At 41.4% G+C, this 19,090-nt stretch overlaps 1 protein-coding gene across 3 annotated transcripts in view; it reads left to right on the forward strand.

The window, feature by feature from the left end:
* The first annotated feature begins 1,135 nt into the window (after positions 1 to 1,135).
* The window catches only part of LOC110985545 (polypeptide N-acetylgalactosaminyltransferase 1-like), a 66,382-nt gene continuing 48,427 nt past the window's right edge, over positions 1,136 to 19,090 (forward strand). Inside the window, exons 1-2 of one of the 3 annotated variants that reach the window (XM_022246632.2) lie at positions 1,136 to 1,341; positions 12,315 to 13,549. In XM_022246632.2, the coding sequence (XP_022102324.1) occupies positions 13,396 to 13,549 (154 nt within the window). In that variant the 5' untranslated portion in view covers positions 1,136 to 1,341; positions 12,315 to 13,395. Of the gene's footprint in view, positions 1,342 to 9,660; positions 9,681 to 12,314; positions 13,550 to 19,090 lie in introns of those variants that run through there. The other 2 variants (XM_022246633.2, XM_087148289.1) reach the window with 2 other exon arrangements.

Below are 19,090 nucleotides of genomic sequence, written 5' to 3' on the forward strand. Positions count from 1 at the left end.
GTTTTATTGCGCGTACTTGTTGGATTACAAATGCGTCCGTCCCTCAGACCTGAAATAATAAAGTCCACAGCTATGTGAAATCAGGATTTTATTCCAATTAACAGACTCCAGTATGTAGTTTCGTCCAAAATGAAATCCACGTGCTATTAGAGAAACGCCTTAGTCATGTGCCATTCAGCTTCAAAGTTCAGTCACCACATTCAAGCACTCTGTGTAGAAATATTCCTCGTCATCAAATTCATCGAAGCCGTTGACCAACGGCAGCATTCAACAATCAAGTCTCTCTCGTATCACTTCAAAACTTTGGTCACTTCTATCCGTCTTTTGTGCGTTTAAGCATTTCCTCATGTAGGCCTACTCACTCAGTGCACGAGATTACTAGCATCAGCAACAATGTTACGTTACAAGATTCCAACCTCCGAACTGGCACTTTTAACTTAGCGAGATACGGTAAAAGGTAACTATCTTTACCAAACAATTTGAACTATGGGTAAATCAAAAAATGAAGTTGCAGATGTCTGGAGTGGAAGAGTAGTAAGGAACCACGGCTGACATGGAAATAGCAGGACAGGAAAGTCTAGTTTCCATACATTAAACGAACGCTGACGCGATACTCAAGACGCAGACAGTCGCAGCAGGGACGTTGCGAGACATCATTCCGCCAAAAAATAAACAGAATGGCCCCCGAAATTTTCTCATTTATCATGAGTTTCATATGGTTTCAGCCCCCCCCTTTTTTTAAATGTCCATGGCTGGCCAAGTCGGGGTGGTCCCCCTCCCCCGTCCCTCTTTGCTCCACTTCCGCCTCTGGAGGCTGAGTGTGTGTGTGCTTCTTTTTCCCTACTGTGACATTTTTACACTTTCACTCTAAATAAAAACTTTCTGGAAGAAATTATGTTTTTTGCTTAGCGTAATGGAAGCATTTACAGATGTTTCCCACTGTTTAATAATGGGGTCATTGATCTAACAGCAGCAGAGGCCCTTAAGGTTCACTGGTCTTCCGGCATGTCTGGGCGCCCTGTCTGTGGTAGCCATCGGATTTGCTCAACGTGGAAAGCGCCCCCAATTTCAAATTAAACTTCTTGCGGCTTGGTGGCGCTATGTAGGAAGTGAATTTTTTATCCGTGTCGCATGTGCTGCTGGCTGGTGTCTTGGTCCGTCCTAGCGCTATCTGGTATATGGTTCACGTGTTGGATGGATTGATCGTGTTGTGTGTCCAAAAATCTCCTCCAGAAGTCACTCCTTGGAGACGTTGCGTTGCGGAGGCGTGCCTCGCCAGTGCACGGGACGATTCTCCTTTGTACGCAGTGTGGTCGCTTTGGACTGAGTAACGTAAGTTGGGTAAGTTGATGAGTTTTGAAACGCGTAGATGACTTTGCCATGTCATGTCATGATGATGTGGGCCAGCTAGCTACGCCGGTATTGTCAATGAACAAACCAACAAGCCGGAGGGGCAGGTAGCCGATATCAGTATGTATGTAAATTCATTTGTACAAGATCATTCACCGGTAGACGCCTTAGCGGTACTTGATACCACCACGTACATGTAGCACACCGGTGCACTGTTACTCAGTTGTGATACATGTAGGCCTACATGTACGCCCACAAAGTCAAGGCTACATCATGTAGTATGTACATGTAGGCCTAGGCCCCCATATGACAGTACCGAAATGGGTCAACTCGTACCCGAGTTAACTCGTACCTGGGTCAGTTCGTACCCCAAAATGCGCACTCAAGTTAACTTGTACCCAGGTCGACTCGCGCCCAAGTTAGCTCGTACCCGAGTCAACTCCTACTCCCCACATTGCCCAGGCCAAGTCAGCAGAGCATAATAGGGTTTTGATGCTCACATTTATTGAACGCATGTTTACAGTTCCTTTTACCAGTTGGTTTTCGTTGAAAATCCCCAGCATTTTCAGGACATAAAATGCATCTGACTTGAATGCACGCCCCCTGAACAAAAATGTTCTACAGATGTCCTCTCCATCCAGTCAATGTCTTTGTCCAGGTTAAATTTCTGCATCCAAGTCTGTTTTCTTGTTTGGCTAGATTAATTTGAATTAATAAAATCAGTGGATATACTCTGATCGAATGTTAATGTTGATGTCAGCTTCTTGTTTGGCTTGATTAATTTGAATTAATAAGATCAGTGAATATACAGCCCTGCACAACAAAAAACACAAAGAATTGTAATCATTGATAAAGCAATTAACCCTGTCTCACCGGAAAGTGATAAGAGCCACCGTAAAAATTGAGATCCTTCAGCCCGCTTTTCAGCTATTATTCTGTGCCCACGCTTGAGCGAACACAGTGAAAGAAGGCATACCCTGGCTCTTGTATATATGGTGAGTGGCCTTTGTGTGTTGCCAAGAAATGAAAAGGCCGAATTTGCATCATAATCACCAGCTTTACAACAGTCCCCAATTTGAAAAGAGGCAACGGGAATGTGGAAGTGTGAATAAAGCCGCTTGCCACCGAACAATGAGCCTTTTCACTGTGTAAATCAAAGCGTGCAGAGCACGCAGGGCCACAAACCGAGAATTTGCGGTTTGGCAGGTGGCTTCGTGGCCAAGCGAGGCTGGATTTTTTGGCGTTGGCTTTCAGAAAAAAGTCCGGTGGGAAGGGGTTAATTAATGATAATTATCAAAATAAAACAATTGAAATAAATACATGAGTCGCACCTAGCATCTACCAGTCTACCATCGGCCACACATCAAAAAAAAATTGTAATCATTAATACCAGTACAATAAATAATCAATAATGATCATATAATAATAGTGCAAAAAGGGAGGAAAGATTGTCATACACCGAAAATAAATACAAACAGAATTATAATCATTAATAAAATTAATTAAACAGTTTGCAGTAAAAAGTAGACAAAACAACCCTAATCCTTATCAAGGGTACGAGTTGACTAGGGTACGACTTGACCAAGGTATGACTTGACCGGTACCACTTGACAGGGGTACGACTTGACTGGCACGATTGGGGTACGACTTGACTGGGGTAAGACTTGACTGGGATACCACTTGACTGGGGTACAACTTGACTGGGGTACGACTTGACTGGCACGACTGGGGTACGACTTGACTGGGGTATGACTTGACAGGGATACTACTTGACTGGGGTATGACTTGACCAGGGTACGACTTAACTCGGGTACGAGCTGACCCAAAATCAACAGTACTAGGACCCCAACATGCCACAATGAAATGTACAATGTATGCCTGGCACCTCATCATGGCTAGTAGTATACATCATCACTAGTGCAAACACTGACGTTCATTGAATTTTTAGTGTTGGTTTCATGAATGTTGAGTACATGTAAATATGACATGATGTAAGCTACATGTATGCCCTTTTCATGAATGTACCAGGTACATACATATACATGTACATGTATGACCATTGCTAGGGAGGCTCATAAATTTTTCAGCTATTTTTTTCTGTTTTGTTTTAGAAGTGACCTTGGAGAGGATGTCATAAGAAACATTTTGATATAAATTTGGATTCCATTAGACTTCGTAAAGCAAAGAAAAATTGATTTGAAGCGGGGATATTTTTAGATGTTACACGTGCGTAATGCAGAGCAAACTGTGATGTTTTTGTACTCACAAAAATGAGTGTGGATTTTGACTGAAAAGCTTAAAATTCACACTTTCATGAAATGTTTGTTCTTATTCGTGCCTTTTTTCAAGGAATTAAGTGCTGGCTTCGCGTGAAATTTCAAAAATTTTGAAAAAAATTGAAATTGGAAATTAAGTAGAGGAGCTAGAGCCTACGGAAAAAGATAAATTTTAATCATAGTTTCCTATTTAAGAAAATGAGTTCCCAAATTGTTCACTTTCTTTATATGGCAATTTTGGTTAATTGTGGTACCCAAGAGGCTTGTTTCTTCATGTAAACAAACATATAAACATTTTAAATTGGTAATAACTCTTCAACTTTGTACTGCATTTCCTCTCTTCTTTCTTCGATATGTATCCAAGGGAAGACATTCACAGTTGTAACCATGTTCGCTTATTTGTTTTTTGGGGTTACCTTTGCCATGGCAACTGGTCTAATATTCAGGTTGATTATAAATAATAAAATATTTGTTTAAATTCATAACATCTGTGTTGTACTGGTACATGACAAGAAAATATCCATGTTTGTTTTGTCCAAAAAGTAACCAAATGCTATGTTCCAGTGAGTAGTTTTATTCAATTCATTTTGTTAAACGTTGACACTGTAAGCAAATTGGTAAACAAATTCAAGTCAAAATATTTCTTGATTGGCAGGTGCTGCAGAGCTTCCTTTTTTTCACTTCTTTTGACAAAGTGTGGTTGCCTCCCTCAGAAAAGTGATCTCTCCATAAAGTCATTGTAATTTGCTCTGATAACTAAAGCAAACTGAAGTTAACATGGGAGCAGAATATTTAGTGATACATGTAGATTCTTCAATGCATGATTGCATGTAAGTCTGATGGGTTAGTCTACTGGTGTGCTAGAGGGTGTCCCAATTTACAAAAAAATTGCACACAAGCGCTGATCCGCCATCTATCACTGACATCTTGGGCCAAGACTAACTCAAGTGAGAGTCAAACCCACAACTTCCTGCTTACTAATGCACTAGCTACATGTATTTCCGAGGATATATTTGCACGTGGGAGATTAATTTTGGGTTTTTTTGCCCTGCCCAACGACACCGGCAAGCTTGGTGGTCGAGTGGTTAAGATTTCTGCACCAGTAAGCAGGAAGTTGTGGGTTCGAGTCCCACCCTAGTAAATTTGTCGTTTTTCACGAGCCTTCGGGGGCAAACAGCTGAGTATAAAGTGTTATAATACACGAATCAGGAACCGATTCATTTGCATATCGTGTGCGCGCGCATTAGCCCATTTTGGTCCCTACTCACTGCATTGTTCTTTGGAACAAATTCCTAAACACTGTTTAATGCTACATGTACGTACACATTTACTGTGTACGTGTGGGTGTATTTGTACACGTACATGTACATGAGCAGCACGCTTGATTTCTTCCCTCATGCTTACCCGTGATTTCAGCATATATCTACTTGTGCATTGTAGGTTTAAGCCGTGTCGGCACTGGACTTTTTTCACAGGTTTTTACCAAGCCGACGGTAAAATGATAAACGGTCAAATGTGACCACTGTCCGCACTTGCAGACTTTCGACAAAGGAAAATGATACTGAAACCGCGGGAAAGTACATGCACAATGGACATGTGATGTATGTACATGTACAGTATGTAACTGAGCTGTCAGTGCAAACGATGAGGGCGCTTTGCGTGACCTTTCTGCATTTACATGTATCCTTAGACGCAATGCACTGTATAGCAATTATGAACTGGGCATGGTGCACTGTCTAATTCCTGCTAATGTACATCTATGATTGGGATGGAAATAGGAACAACTACACTGGAAATATTTGCCACATGCTACACGCACTAGCCACTCAACGTGCAACATGCATGCGCACATGTAGTTTCCCTGTATGAAGCATGCCATTGCACTCAAGCCTGATGTATGCTCTACAGAGACGCTTTCCATGCTCTTGCCGATTCACGCTGTCCGCACTAGACTTGCCATCTCGGGAAAAGTGACTTGGAAAATTTTTCCTGGGCAGAAGTTGGCTGGTAATAATAACCGCGCAACCTAGTAGAAGTAACCGAGAGGAAAACTTCTTGGGATGTCTGCACTGTATATTTTATACATGTAATATGGGAAAAGTGGGTACCCATTGTCTTGTTAAGGTTGACCCCCAAAAAAGTCCAGTGCAGACAGGACTATTGGAAGCCTATGTGTATGAAGGAGTTTGTTTTTAAAGGAGTTGCCTGAGATCCCTCTAGCGCATGTTCATGTACATGTATATGTACACTGTTGATTCATGCATACTGTACATGTACATGTACATTTACCTCCATGATTCATGCCACCCAGACTTCTACAGGAAAGCCTACTGGTACATGTACATGCCAGGTGGTAAGACAGTAGAGTAGTAGAGCTGTGTTCCTACATTATATACAGTGTACTGGTGTACATATACTGTACATGTACTACTTGTATCAGTAGGCTACATGTACAAGTACATGTATACCGTACAGTATCAATGGTCTGAAAGTATTTTGCTTGCACAAATACTCTGTGAGCCCGTACATGTACATACCGGTACATGTATCCCTTTGCCTTCATTCTGCTCTGAAGGTTGCCCCACCATCCACACTTGTTGATTGTGTTCAATATAATTGCTTTGAAATTGCCTCAGGCCCATTCTGCATGTACACATACATGTACACTGTACATGTACTGTACATGCTTTGAATTGATGGGAATTTTAAAGTGCCAGTATTAATCATTGGCCCCACAGTAAGGACATGAAGTGTACAGTCAACACAGACTGGCATTATAAGCCCCCAAATACAGACTGTCTGGAGAGTGCCATATTATTTTGTTGGAAGCAAATTGTCTGCAGTCTTGCAGAAACGGCATCATTTCCAAACCATAAAGGTGCATTGTGAATAGTAAAAAAAACAAAAAAGCGTGAATACCGTTCTACTATCAGGCACGCGGAGAGTACATGTACCGGGTTCCTGTAGTTGGCGTAAAAGTTACATGTACATGTAGGCCAAAGGAAAAAAAAAAACTTTCTTCCAAGTACATGTAACTGGTAGAGATGACTGCCTTATTTTTGCCCTTTTGCGTTGCATACTGGGGTATTTTTTTTTAAGCATTCCAGATTCTTGACTGCAGAGCGGACATTAGCTGCGTCCATCTGTGCCAGTCTTAAACACATGTTATATACTCATTCCCCTACATTTGTATGTGTACCAGCCATACCGGTATGTTGTAAGTTCTTTGTAAAAGTAAGTAGAGTACAGCCAACTCAAGTTTTAAATAGAGAGCGTGCAGTTACACTCTTTTGTATAAAGAGCAGCATGGTTTTTTTTGTCCAAGTCGTTTTTCCACTCCTTTTATAAAAAAGTCCTGGTTTTAACAAAGGACATGTAATTCGTTTCGTTTAGTAAACTCGTTTGATGTTCATGTAAATCCTAGACTTCTCCTTCCTCCCCTCCCCAAACCCATAAATATGTAAATAAAGGACATCACAATCAGTAACTTTCCTTTATGTGTTGTTTAATATTTACTTTGCTATTCACAGCATTTCAGTTTGTCAGAGCAGTTTAATTTATTTTGCAATTTGTATATTACACAGAAGACGGTTCCAGGGTAATCTATTACCATGGTACCAGTGTAACAAAACAATTGTTGCCTTCTGTGACGGGTCCATGAGTTTTGTACATGTACTGTACATGTACACCCTGGTGGAATGGAGGGGATCAAACAGCACTGGTACCAGTGTAACAAAACAATTGTTGCCTTCTGTGACGGGTCCATGAGTTTTGTACATGTACTGTACATGTACACCCTGGTGGAATGGAGGGGATCAAACAGCACTGGTACCAGTGTAACAAAACAATTGTTGCCTTCTGTGACGGGTCCATGAGTTTTGTACATGTACTGTACATGTACACCCTGGTGGAATGGAGGGGATCAAACAGCACTCTCCAGTTCTCCTCCAGTGCCATTTGCCCCCTAGGGTGTACATGTACAAAACACCATGGACCCCTACACCCCAGGCAACAATTGTTGAATATAAATGTACCGGTATGTACATGTGCCAAGTACATGTACATGTACATTGTATACATACATGTACATGCACAGCCCTGTATACCAAGTGCTTTGGCCTTGTCTCCCTGGCCTTGGTTGGTGTAATTACAGTACATGTACCTATGTATGCATGCTCAACTATACATGTAATTTATAATCTTGTGGAATAAGGGTGGCTTCTGGGCTAAAATCCATTAAAGGCCCAGAGGGAGCCTTGTACCAGATGTGTGGTGTTTTTACTGTGTATCTCCCAAGTAATTATAATTTCACTCAGCCCATCTGCAGCTGGAAGGTACCAGTAGGTATATGTATTTGTACCTTTATTATACACGTAGGGGCATTACTCTGTTCTTGATGGAATGGGTCATCCTGGTACATGCAGACAAGTTTGATTGGCTGCAGCATAATTACTTACCTGCGGGCATTAATTTGTTGGTTTGATGAAAAATATGGACTTGTCTTTTACAACCATAACAAAACATTTTGCTGGTAGTAATCAACATATATGGATAGAGATATTGGCCGTGTGATTCATGTTTGTTTATCAGTGAGATAAACATGCCAAATTATGCTCTTGTGTATCTCAAATTGATACATTTTCAAATTTTGTGTTGTTCATGTCATAAAGGCATATCAAAATGTAGAGGATTGCCATCCACGTTTCCTTTTTTTTCTTCTCGGTGTTCAGAGCCCAGTGGCTCCCAAATCTTTGAGACTTAAAGGTATGTTGCTCGCCCTCCGGGGTATGCACTGTACTACTCACTGCCCTCATATCGAACACTGTGACTTGTGAGGTTGACCGTGACAAACGTGGCAAAAATTAATTCCGAAGTGAGTCACATGTAAAATTTGGTTGTGTACCAGGCATTAACGCTAGAACAGGCATGTGAACCGACACGCACACGTACTCCAACACGCACACATACTCCATTTGTTTGCACTACACTCGCTGGTTCTAAACGGCCTCACACTTTGGTGCTCTATAGAACTCAGAAGTGAAACTGCACAATGTACATTTCACAAGAAACACAGACCAAACAAACTAGACAAAAACACGTCTAAAATGACCATAATGTTGGAGATGTATGGTTGTCTGCGTTATTTTGGGGGAGTTTTGGAATTGTCAAGGTCTGGTGCTGCCATGTGCATGAAGGACACACACACATGTACATGGAGTCCTGAATGAGCCATTTTCCTGGACTTTCCCTTGTGCCAGCCAGTGTGCTGTACAAACAGGATGCGGCTCTGTCAGAATGTAAGGTCTGATCCGGCAATTGCAATATGAACAAAAACATTACACCATGATTGCACTGGCGTCAGATCCGGATCTGATCCGTCTCGAATGGGGGATCCAGATCAGACCCTGATCCACCTCCCTTTAACAGTTTGTTGATCCAGGTCAGACCCTGATCCACCTCTCATTAACAGTTTGTTGATCCAGGTCAGACCCTGATCCACCTCCCTTTAACAGTTTGTTGATCCAGGTCAGACCCTGATCCACCTCTCATTAACAGTTTGTTGATCCAGGTCAGACCCTGATCCACCTCCCATTGTGAACGGTTTGTTGTTGATCCAGGTCAGACCCTGATCCACCTCCCATTGTTTGCTGTTGATCCTCCTGTGATCCTCCTTGCGTTACCAGATCTCCATTGCCAGATCTTGTGTAAACTTGGTGTTACAGTAGACAACATTGTCGATATTTAATTCCATGCTGTTTGTGTGCACATCGTGCATTGACCTCCCCTCCCCGCTACCAAATAATAGTTACAACTTCACTCCTCCCAGCATATACATGTAGGTACCGTACCTGTATGCTACATGCTTCGTGTGGTGGGACGTTTTGTTCCATTGTAACCTGTTGGAGTAATAAATTGCATACACTTTGCGCCCATTGACAGTGATGGTGCTTCAGTTTACGGGTACCCCAATTAAATAATAGTCACCAGCCACTCTGGGATTAAAGGTCATGTGCACAGAGTATTGCAGATACATGTACATGGACCATGGTACCGGTAAGTCAGCAAAAAGTCGGAAAATCTATAGCACCATGCATGGGTGCAGTGCAGGAGTCATGGTAGTTAGGGTGGTATTGGCTGCAATATATTGTTACTGCAGCAGTTTTATACAGGGAACATCAGGAGGGGAACCCCCCCCCCAAAAGTTTGTCATGTACAGTACATGTACAATTTACATGTATGGTAGAGGTTTACATGTACTGTCATGGTACATATACACGTAAAACAATATGATTGATAGAAAGACAGAACATTCACGTACATTATACATTTCTATTCTTTTGATGCAATTAGAAAAGGAGTAAACTTTTACCGGTTGAATCCCCCACATCAGGGAGACTACAGTACATCTGTTATACAGTGTGCCAGATGACTATGGATGGATGTATTGTATAATGTACACTGTACGTTGTGTATTATACATGTACAGTGTGTTTATACATTGAATGTCCTGAGGTCCTTACTATAAATTTTATGTTGGGGTAAATCTGAGGTGTGTTGGCACTGAAATGAATGAATTATATATTGTACATGTACATGTACCACTGCTTGTACATGTACAGTACATGTAGATGAACCCAAAGCGTAGCATTGTGCCAAATAAAAAATGGTTTCTCTTCCAAGTTTCCAAGGGTGTTTGTTCAAGAGAAAGGAGGGGAATTAAGGGTCCTTGTCATTAATGCCGTTTACATGTGACTTGTAAGTTGACAAGTTTTCTAATTATGGTGGAAGTGGGTAGTGGCGTGTTTTTTAATGAGACTAGAGGTGAATGTACACTAGTTCTTTGTGCCAGTTCTTCTGTTTTTTTCTAAATCTGGGCTTGAAATTGTAGAAAAGCTAATACAGGGTATGCATAAAAGTTTGACAGATTTTAAGTCCTCCCTGAGTTGAAGTGCACCCCCAAGCAGCAAAGGAAAGACAGATGGTTGTAAGTTTTCCAAGCAGATTCTTGCATGCGTTCTGCATTGCATGCGTTCCTTACATTGAGGAATAAATTCATTACGCGTACTCAGCGTGCTCCACATCAAACGTGCCACTGATCTCCATTATAAATGCGTGCCTATGCGATGAGTATATAAAAAACACCCTCTTTTGTTCCGCTCGGAGCAAATAGTCTGTAAATATAAGAAAGTGTATCTAGTGTAAAGCCTGTTTTTTTCTATTCAACAGGCATCGTAGAATAGAACTTTTTCGTTCATTGATGTGATCAGGGATCTACATGTCAGGTGGGGTTTGTTGTGCATAATGCCACTCCATGTCTGTGCCAATGTTGAAGTAACAGTGCATTGTACTGTCCTTGTGGATCATCCCAGTACAAAAGTTGAGTCACAAATTGTGCCTGGGTGAATACCACTTACAGATGAAGACTTTGTCGTCACAGTTCATTTCAGAATAGCTTGTGACTTGACTTGCGGCATGCTAGGATCACCTGTAATGGAGCTGCGGTGGTGGACTTTCAGTGACTTGTGATGGATTCATCTGTTTGATCTGCTGAATTAGAAAATCCACCTGCCAATTTGATTTGTATTGCATGAGTACATGTACCGTACCATACAGGTACCAATACACAGTATCATAGATATACTGTTCCTGTATACAGGTACCAATACACAGTATCATAGATGTACTGTCCCTGTATACAGGTACCAATACGCAGTGCCATACATGTACTACTCCTATATACAGGTACCAGTACACAGTACCATACATGCACATGTACTGTCTCTGTATACAGGTACCAATACACTTACCATACATGTACTGTTTCTGTATATACTGTAGATACCAATATGCAGTACCGGACCATGTACATGTACATGTATGTACATGTACATCAGTATCATGCTTGTACCGGTACCGTTTGCAAATGGTATATAACATGCGCCAATATAAGAAGACATAAAAAGTACATGTACATGTACGTAGAAGACTCATTTTGACATGATGCTGGTACATGTATGAGTCTTCTGTCCAAACTGTTTCAGTATCGCTCTACATGTACCCAGTCCAAAGTGGTTTAATTGCTGTTCCATCTTTTTTTCCAAGTGAGTGTTTTTGAGCTCAAATTTTTCTTTTTCTTTCATTTCTTTGGCATACCTACAGTACATGTAGTTCCTCGTTAAGGGTACCACTGAAAGCTGGCCCATTCCTCGTGATGAGCCAGTTGCAGTTTCTCAAACTGTAGGGAAATTCCTTTTTTTCAGTCACTGCGCTGTGGGGTGCAAAACACGCGGATTTCCTGTGGCATTTCACATGGACCCCTGGCTCTATTTTGTCCTGTTTTTGGAGTGAGAAATGTTTAGATTTGTGCTGTCCAACCTTGGCAAACTCTGCATACGCTGTTGTACATGTACATGTATGCGTACGGTGTACTTTATATTTTCAAATTAAGAACAGGAATTAATGATTATGCCTGTCATTTACAAAGTACACATGTACACTTAGGGCCTATTAGAAATGTTGGAACACAGACAGGACGAACTGCAATGGGACTGTCTTAATTTGTTCATTTGTCATTGAGTGAGCGACTAATCTGCCAAGTAAACAGAAACATAAACAGTGAGGAGTGATTATCCTCTTTGACAGTTTCTTAAGTGATTAATCTTTTGTTTTTTTCTTGTTTTCTTCCAGGAACCTCAACAATGGGAGGTTAATCCCCTGACCTGTCCACCATGCTACAACTGTCCCACACAAGTTCCATGCTCACCATGCAGTGTAAATCACTTTCAGTTTCTGCAGTTTACATATACATGTATGTAACTGATCGTCCTGTGGGCTCTTGTCAATGACCAGCATTCCTGACAGGAGCTGACTGAAAGTTTCACCAGCAGATGTCAAACAGACAGACTTTTGATCACAACCCAGTGACCCGGGAGATTTTTTTCTTCTCTCTCTTTCCTTGTTGAGAGGCAACTGGCAACAACTTGACTGTCCCTTCTGCCGGCTGTGTGCATGCCCTACATGACCATGTGCAGTCATGACTGTTTCTGGATGGACAGATTAGTGACCCCATTTTCTGTTGCATGTCAGAGCTCCAGCTGGTCCGATCGGCACCTTTTCATTGCCTTGTTGCGACAGAGATCAAATGTGTCGGTCACGGTTGCTGCTGTACCGCCAACCAACCCAGTGTCTAGTGACAACCGGATGTGTGTGTGATGACAGTAGCAACGGTCCAGATGTGTGCAATGAGAAATTGACTTTTTATGGCATCCGTGGCTGCATATAAAGCTGGCCACTTGTTCTACTTTTCATTTCACTTTTGTCGGTGGTTGCGACTTTGTGTTGCTATCAGAGATATGGTAGTCGAGCTGCGCTGAACATATTTTTAGACATTGTCACATGCTTTGTGCTTCATCCTGGTTCGGGAAGAACTTTAAAGTGCACATTACTTTCACTTTTTTGTTACATTTTACTTTTCCGTGTCACCTGGTTTATTCCTTATAAATGTAACACCAAAGTTACCAAAATTCAATAATATCAATACTTGTGTATATACTGTGCATAAGACAGGTTTGTAAATAATAAGCAGGTCTGCAAGTGTTCTGAATAGCAAATAATTTTACTGTACTACAACAGCTACTGTACAAATGACAAGGCTATTTGCAGCGTAGCCGTTCAAGAAAAGCATTCCAGACTTTATACACAGTCCTGCCAAAAGTGTGAGGACGCAAGACTTAAGTGAGGACTTTGCTATCAGAGGACCTTGAACACAATGGCGAGACGCCTGATGTACTGCAAGGTGGTACTTGCGACGTCCATGGTGTGGTTTATGCTGGACATTGCACTCATCATGTACTACAGCGACTGCAACGACGAGACAAGATGTCCTCGGGCACAGGAGAGCGGGGTCGGGCCGCACGAAGACAGTAAGTACCCCGTACATGTAGCAGTACATGCAAAGCTTGTTCAGAGTTCATTCCTTACATTTATATATGTACATATGTATCGTTAAACTTTTGGTATTGTTTACCCTGCTGAATGCATTAGAACCATGCATGTGCAGTAGGCAGAGTCGCAGGCCGGCAGCCTTTCACTGTTGTACACATACCGAGGAGGCTCAGTCAGGGCTCCACACTCAAACAAAACATTTCAGTCACTGCTTGCAATGTAAAAACTTTGAGTTGTACTTTTACCGTGTGCCAGACTGAAAAGGTACATGTAATAAAGGCGACTTTTGACCTTAGGCATGCGTACATGTACCTGGTATATTATGTACATGTATGCGATTCACATTTGTTCAGAGGAAAGATTAATTTCGTTTGGTGGCAGATTGAATGTTCCGTCCACTCAGCTTTGCCTCTTGGAATAAGAACATTCAGTCTGTCACCTCAAGAAATTGTTCTTACACTGCATTTCATTATCTGCATTGACATGATTGATGTACCAAAGAGGAATTTACAGGCACCTGTGCCGGTAAGCACCGTTTTATAGGTTCCCTGTAACGATGCAGAATGCCCATTGCATGTTGTTTTTCCCTCCTGAAAGAACTCAATAGTTGTGGAAGATTTAGAGCATCACACAAACTCTATCAAAGTTTGTTTAAAAATCTGAAGCCATAAAAATTCAACTACTAACATGACTAAGCACATGTACGTACTGGTACAAATACACTACAGCAACAGGATGCTATTAAATGTAAGGTACATGTATGTGTAGGGTACAGTACATGTAAGGTATGTGTAGGGTACAGTACATGTAAGGTATGTGGAGGGTACAGTACATGTACGTGCAGCTATACATGTACATGCACGTGCACATGTTTTGTGACTTGACCTGTGTCGGTGATCATTTTTTAAGCAAGGGATTAAAACATGTCTTTAAAATTCTAATAAAAAAGGGAAAAAATTCCCACAAGGTTCAATGTATCATACATGTAAATGTATCACACACACACACGTGTACTGGTTAATATCAAGAAGTACATGTATGTGTGTACATGTACATGTATGGGACATGTACATTTGTACATACCTGCATGCGGAAGGTGTGAAGACAGGGTTTATAGTCATTTCCATGTCACCCCTAACCACTTTGCCCCATCCCCACTTTGCCCATTTCCACTTCGTCCAATCCCCACTTTGCCCATTTTCACTTCGCCCCATTTCCAGTTTGCCGTCGGTTCTCGAGTGTGTTACAAGCCTCTTCATTCTAAAAATGACATGTAGTTATTATAGAAAACTCTACGGCATTAAATTAATGTTGACTGCGTTGTCCATTATGGTGAATTAACACATGTGGATGGACTAGCATCAGGGTTATCTCATATCCTCTTCAAGTTTATTTCAAAGCAACACACACAATTCTGTTCACATCGTTCTGCTAATAATTGTCGATGCATCCAGACGGCTGTACCCGGTTGATTGGATAAAGATCGGCGCGCAGGAAATTTTGTGGAAACACGCTCGCTTTAAACATGGAGCCATAAACACGTGTTTAATAGCTCCATGCTTTTAAGTACGAAGAAAACAACCTAAACTTAGACTGATGAACACAGAAAATACACACATGGACAAAATACTAAGAATTAAGATGAAGAAATCTTGCAACAGCGATTTTTTTTTGATGTGTGACGGATCACGTCACGATTCTCCGATCGTTATTTGGGTACTCAAACATCGATGTTTTTACTTGTTGTATCTAGGCCTATGCCTCTGTTACTGAAGAACAAAATGAACGACAATCAATGGGGCGAAGTGGAGATGGAGCAAAGTGGGGATGGGGCGAAGTGGAGATGGAGCAAAGTGGAGATGGAGCAAAGTGGGGATGGGGCGAAGTGGGGATGGGGCGAAGTGGAAATGGGGTGAAGTGTACATGTAAATGGGGCGAAGTGACGGACAGCTGAAGATGGATATTAGGGATGGGTTGGCAGTTAATCCCCGAAAGTCTGATCGGGAGTCAGACGGTATTGCCAGCTGGCACTTTGTGGTAATGATAACGGCCGTGAAATGAATGTGCTGTGATTTTGCTCTGTCTAATTGGTACGCACCAGTTTGAAATTTTGCAAATTCACCATAAAAACAGCAAGTAGTGGTTGAGTTACCCACACATGTCTTCAGCTACTGTTCCTACATGTTTTGGTGTATTGCTTTGTAATGTAGTCAGCGGCCTTTCCTGGGAGTGCTTATTGCAGCATTTATTTTGAAATGTGATCATGATGAACATTAATACAGGCCCTATTTCCCCAGACAAGCTTTGAGGAAATGACTTTTAAATGTACACGTACATGTAAATGTACACCAGCACATGGTGTGCTCCAAGCAAGTCATGAATATTGGTATCATTTATGGTAGACCGTAGAGGAAGGAAGACGGTTGTCACCGAATAAAAATAGTGATGCAAAGTTGAAACAAGAGTTTGTGCCTAGTCCAACAAGGTTGCATAATGAGGAAACGGGTGGGAAGGGCTTTTTGTGAGCCTGTTACCAAAAAAAGTGCTTTTTGCAGGGCTCTGAACGTGTACCGGTACATTGGCATGTACATGTACACGTACAGGTACATTTATGTACATATATGTACAGACGTGGTGCCTACATGTATATGCATTCAAAATGTTAGCCCTATACTAATTCAGGGTCTCTCACTTAATTGTGCCTCGGTTTCAAGCCTTCCTTGCTTTGTGTCACCCCATTTTGGACACGTACATGTACCGGTACATGTACGTGTACATGTACATACACGTTATTAGAAATTCAGCATTGTTGAATACATGTACTTCACCCCAGTTCCAAGAGTTCGTGAATGTCTTTTTGCAGTAACTATGTTCTAATCCTCACATGCCCATATATTTGATTTTGTTTGTAAAGCCCAGATTTTATTAAAAAACTGAAACTTACAGCATCCCAATTAACCGTCATCTCCATCTTCTGGGCTTGCAGTACCCGTACTTGCACAATGTATGTTTTAAACCTGTGGCTATACATGTACATACATGTAAGTACCACCGATGCTTGCCTCAGGAGCAGTGCACGTGTACAGTACAGGTACATGTATAATGTACAGTACATACCCTACGTGTTCCTTAGATTTCGAGTCGAGCGCCGGCATTTTGTTTGGCTATATGTAGTGCTGCAAAGCATTTCTGCCTGAAACACATTATCGACGTTAACGGTAGCAAATTGCATTTGATATGGGGCTCGATAACTCAATAAAGATATTATTTCCAGGTATTTTGTGTATGCGCCATTAGAGGCAGTCAGAACTGACTTCCATGCACGGTACCTTACACTATACTCGTACATGGTACCGGCGTATAGCGTGTGTCTGGAAAAACTCGTTTACTTTCCCCAACCGCACAATCAACCCGTGGATTCGGAAAATGTTGGGTCTCCATGCATTACTCACTCAAATAGCTTCTGCAAACAGCAGTGCAGTTGCAATTTTCTGACAAAAAAAAAGTTCCACATACATGGCACGGGTACGATACATGTACACGTACAGGCATGCAGTGTACATGTACATGTACGTGGGAGTGTTAACCTGTACTTTTCATTTTTAGACACTAACATCCAAAAAGGTAAATAAGCAATGAAATGAAACAAATCCGAGCCAGCTGTCATCTTTGTTTTCTCTTACCCCTGAGTGTTTGCTTTCCTTTCAGCATAAGTGCGACAGATGTAGGGCAGTGGGTTCTGCCATTGATTTGTTGCTTGATGAAGTGTCCACACTCAGTGCAAATGTTGGTAGGGTTTGGGAGATTATACTGTCATTCTGTAGTTTGTTTAATGTGAATGATGTTGATTGATGATGTGGCACATTCTTGCATGGACGTAGAGAAAATGGTTTTCTCTTTGCACCGTTTCTCTGTAGACGGTCAGGTTGGCGGAAATTCCTTTCTCCTGGTATGGGGGTAGTGCTGGAGATTACATGTATTTCCAAGGGCACTTCAAAAATGGAGTAATTTTTGTCCTCTCTCTGCCTCAGTTCCATACAATTCCCCAAAGGGTTTGTCCTCCAGCCTGCTTCTGGAAAGGAAATTAACTTTCTTGTCCCTTCTGAGCTTGAAGCTAGGGTAGTAAAAATTTCTTTAAAGAGAAAACGTACAGTAAATACATCTGTGTACAGGTATTTCATGCCAGTACAGAATCAATACATACATGTACATGTACAATGCATGGTACATATGCACATGTACTCTTTACATGGGGAACTAGTACATACACGTACCGTACATGTACAAGTACGTTACCGTACATATACTGGTTTGTGCATGTACATGTACTGTACATGTATCATAGTAGGCCTATAAAAAGAATATCGGGGAGCTAGTGGCTGGACATTTTGCGCAATACTGTGGCTTTTTGAAATTTTAATGCAAACGTTCCAGTATCAACTTCTGGCAAAAATCTGCTTTTTGCTCATGTACATGTGTGCTGGTACATGTACATGTATGGCAAAAATGTACATGTACATGCACCAGTTGTGGTACATGTACATGTACATGTAGGGTACGCAGGTGGACGGTTAAGTGTTGTGGTAATCATACATGTATGTAGTTTGTTGGCCTATTACATGTACATTTGTGTATTATATATAACGGGTTTGCCCTTACCCAACGTATATTAATAAACACTGTATGCTCAGTGCTTGTCCGAGAGCTTGCGAAAAAAACCTCACAAGCTTACTCGGGTGGGACTCGAACCCACGACCTCCTGCTTACTAGTGCAGATGTCTTAACCACTCGACCACCGAGCTTGCCGGGGTCGGGCAAACCCGTTATATATAATTAACATCTCCCCAATGCAAAAAAAAAAAATACATCTTGAAAATACATTTGTGTACACCTGCAGTATTGCACTGGTCAAGTAATGTACCCGGAACAAATTAATGTACATGTAACTAGGCTTACAGGTACATGTACATATATGTATATTAATGTGCTTACTGACAGATTCCATGCCGTTCGTGGTGTCGATGTTGGGGGTTTAGTGAGGTTTCAGGAAAAATAGAATAACTGTATGTGAAAAGAATTTTGACTGTATTTGTTATTTTGTATAATAATACATGTACAGTGTAAATGCAAGAAAACAAACTGTTCATGAAAAACCATTTTTTCAAGTCATATATTACATAAGTACCGGTAAATGCCCTTGTTTATTTGCAGGAGAATCAGGGAGTTTTTCACCTATGCGCAATTTGTGGAAAAAGTAATCATTGTCGGATGTGACTGGGAAAATCACAAGTTATGAAAAAAAATCAGTTTTATTAGCAAAGTGTACCGTTACATATTGTTCTAGTACCGGTACATGTCCAGTGAACAAATGAATGTCTCAGTGTAAAGACAGAGTTGAGGGGATGGGTAAATGCGGGTCATTCCAGAAATTAGGGGTCCATTTTTTGTGCCCCCTGCCTTTGAGATTATACTATAGAATGCTTTCGTCAACATTTTACTAATTTGTTGCCATGGTGACC

Source organism: Acanthaster planci, linkage group LG17, assembly GCF_054643075.1.
Source record: "Acanthaster planci isolate LZ-2023a linkage group LG17, COTS_SCS, whole genome shotgun sequence".
NCBI lineage: Eukaryota > Metazoa > Echinodermata > Asteroidea > Valvatida > Acanthasteridae > Acanthaster > Acanthaster planci.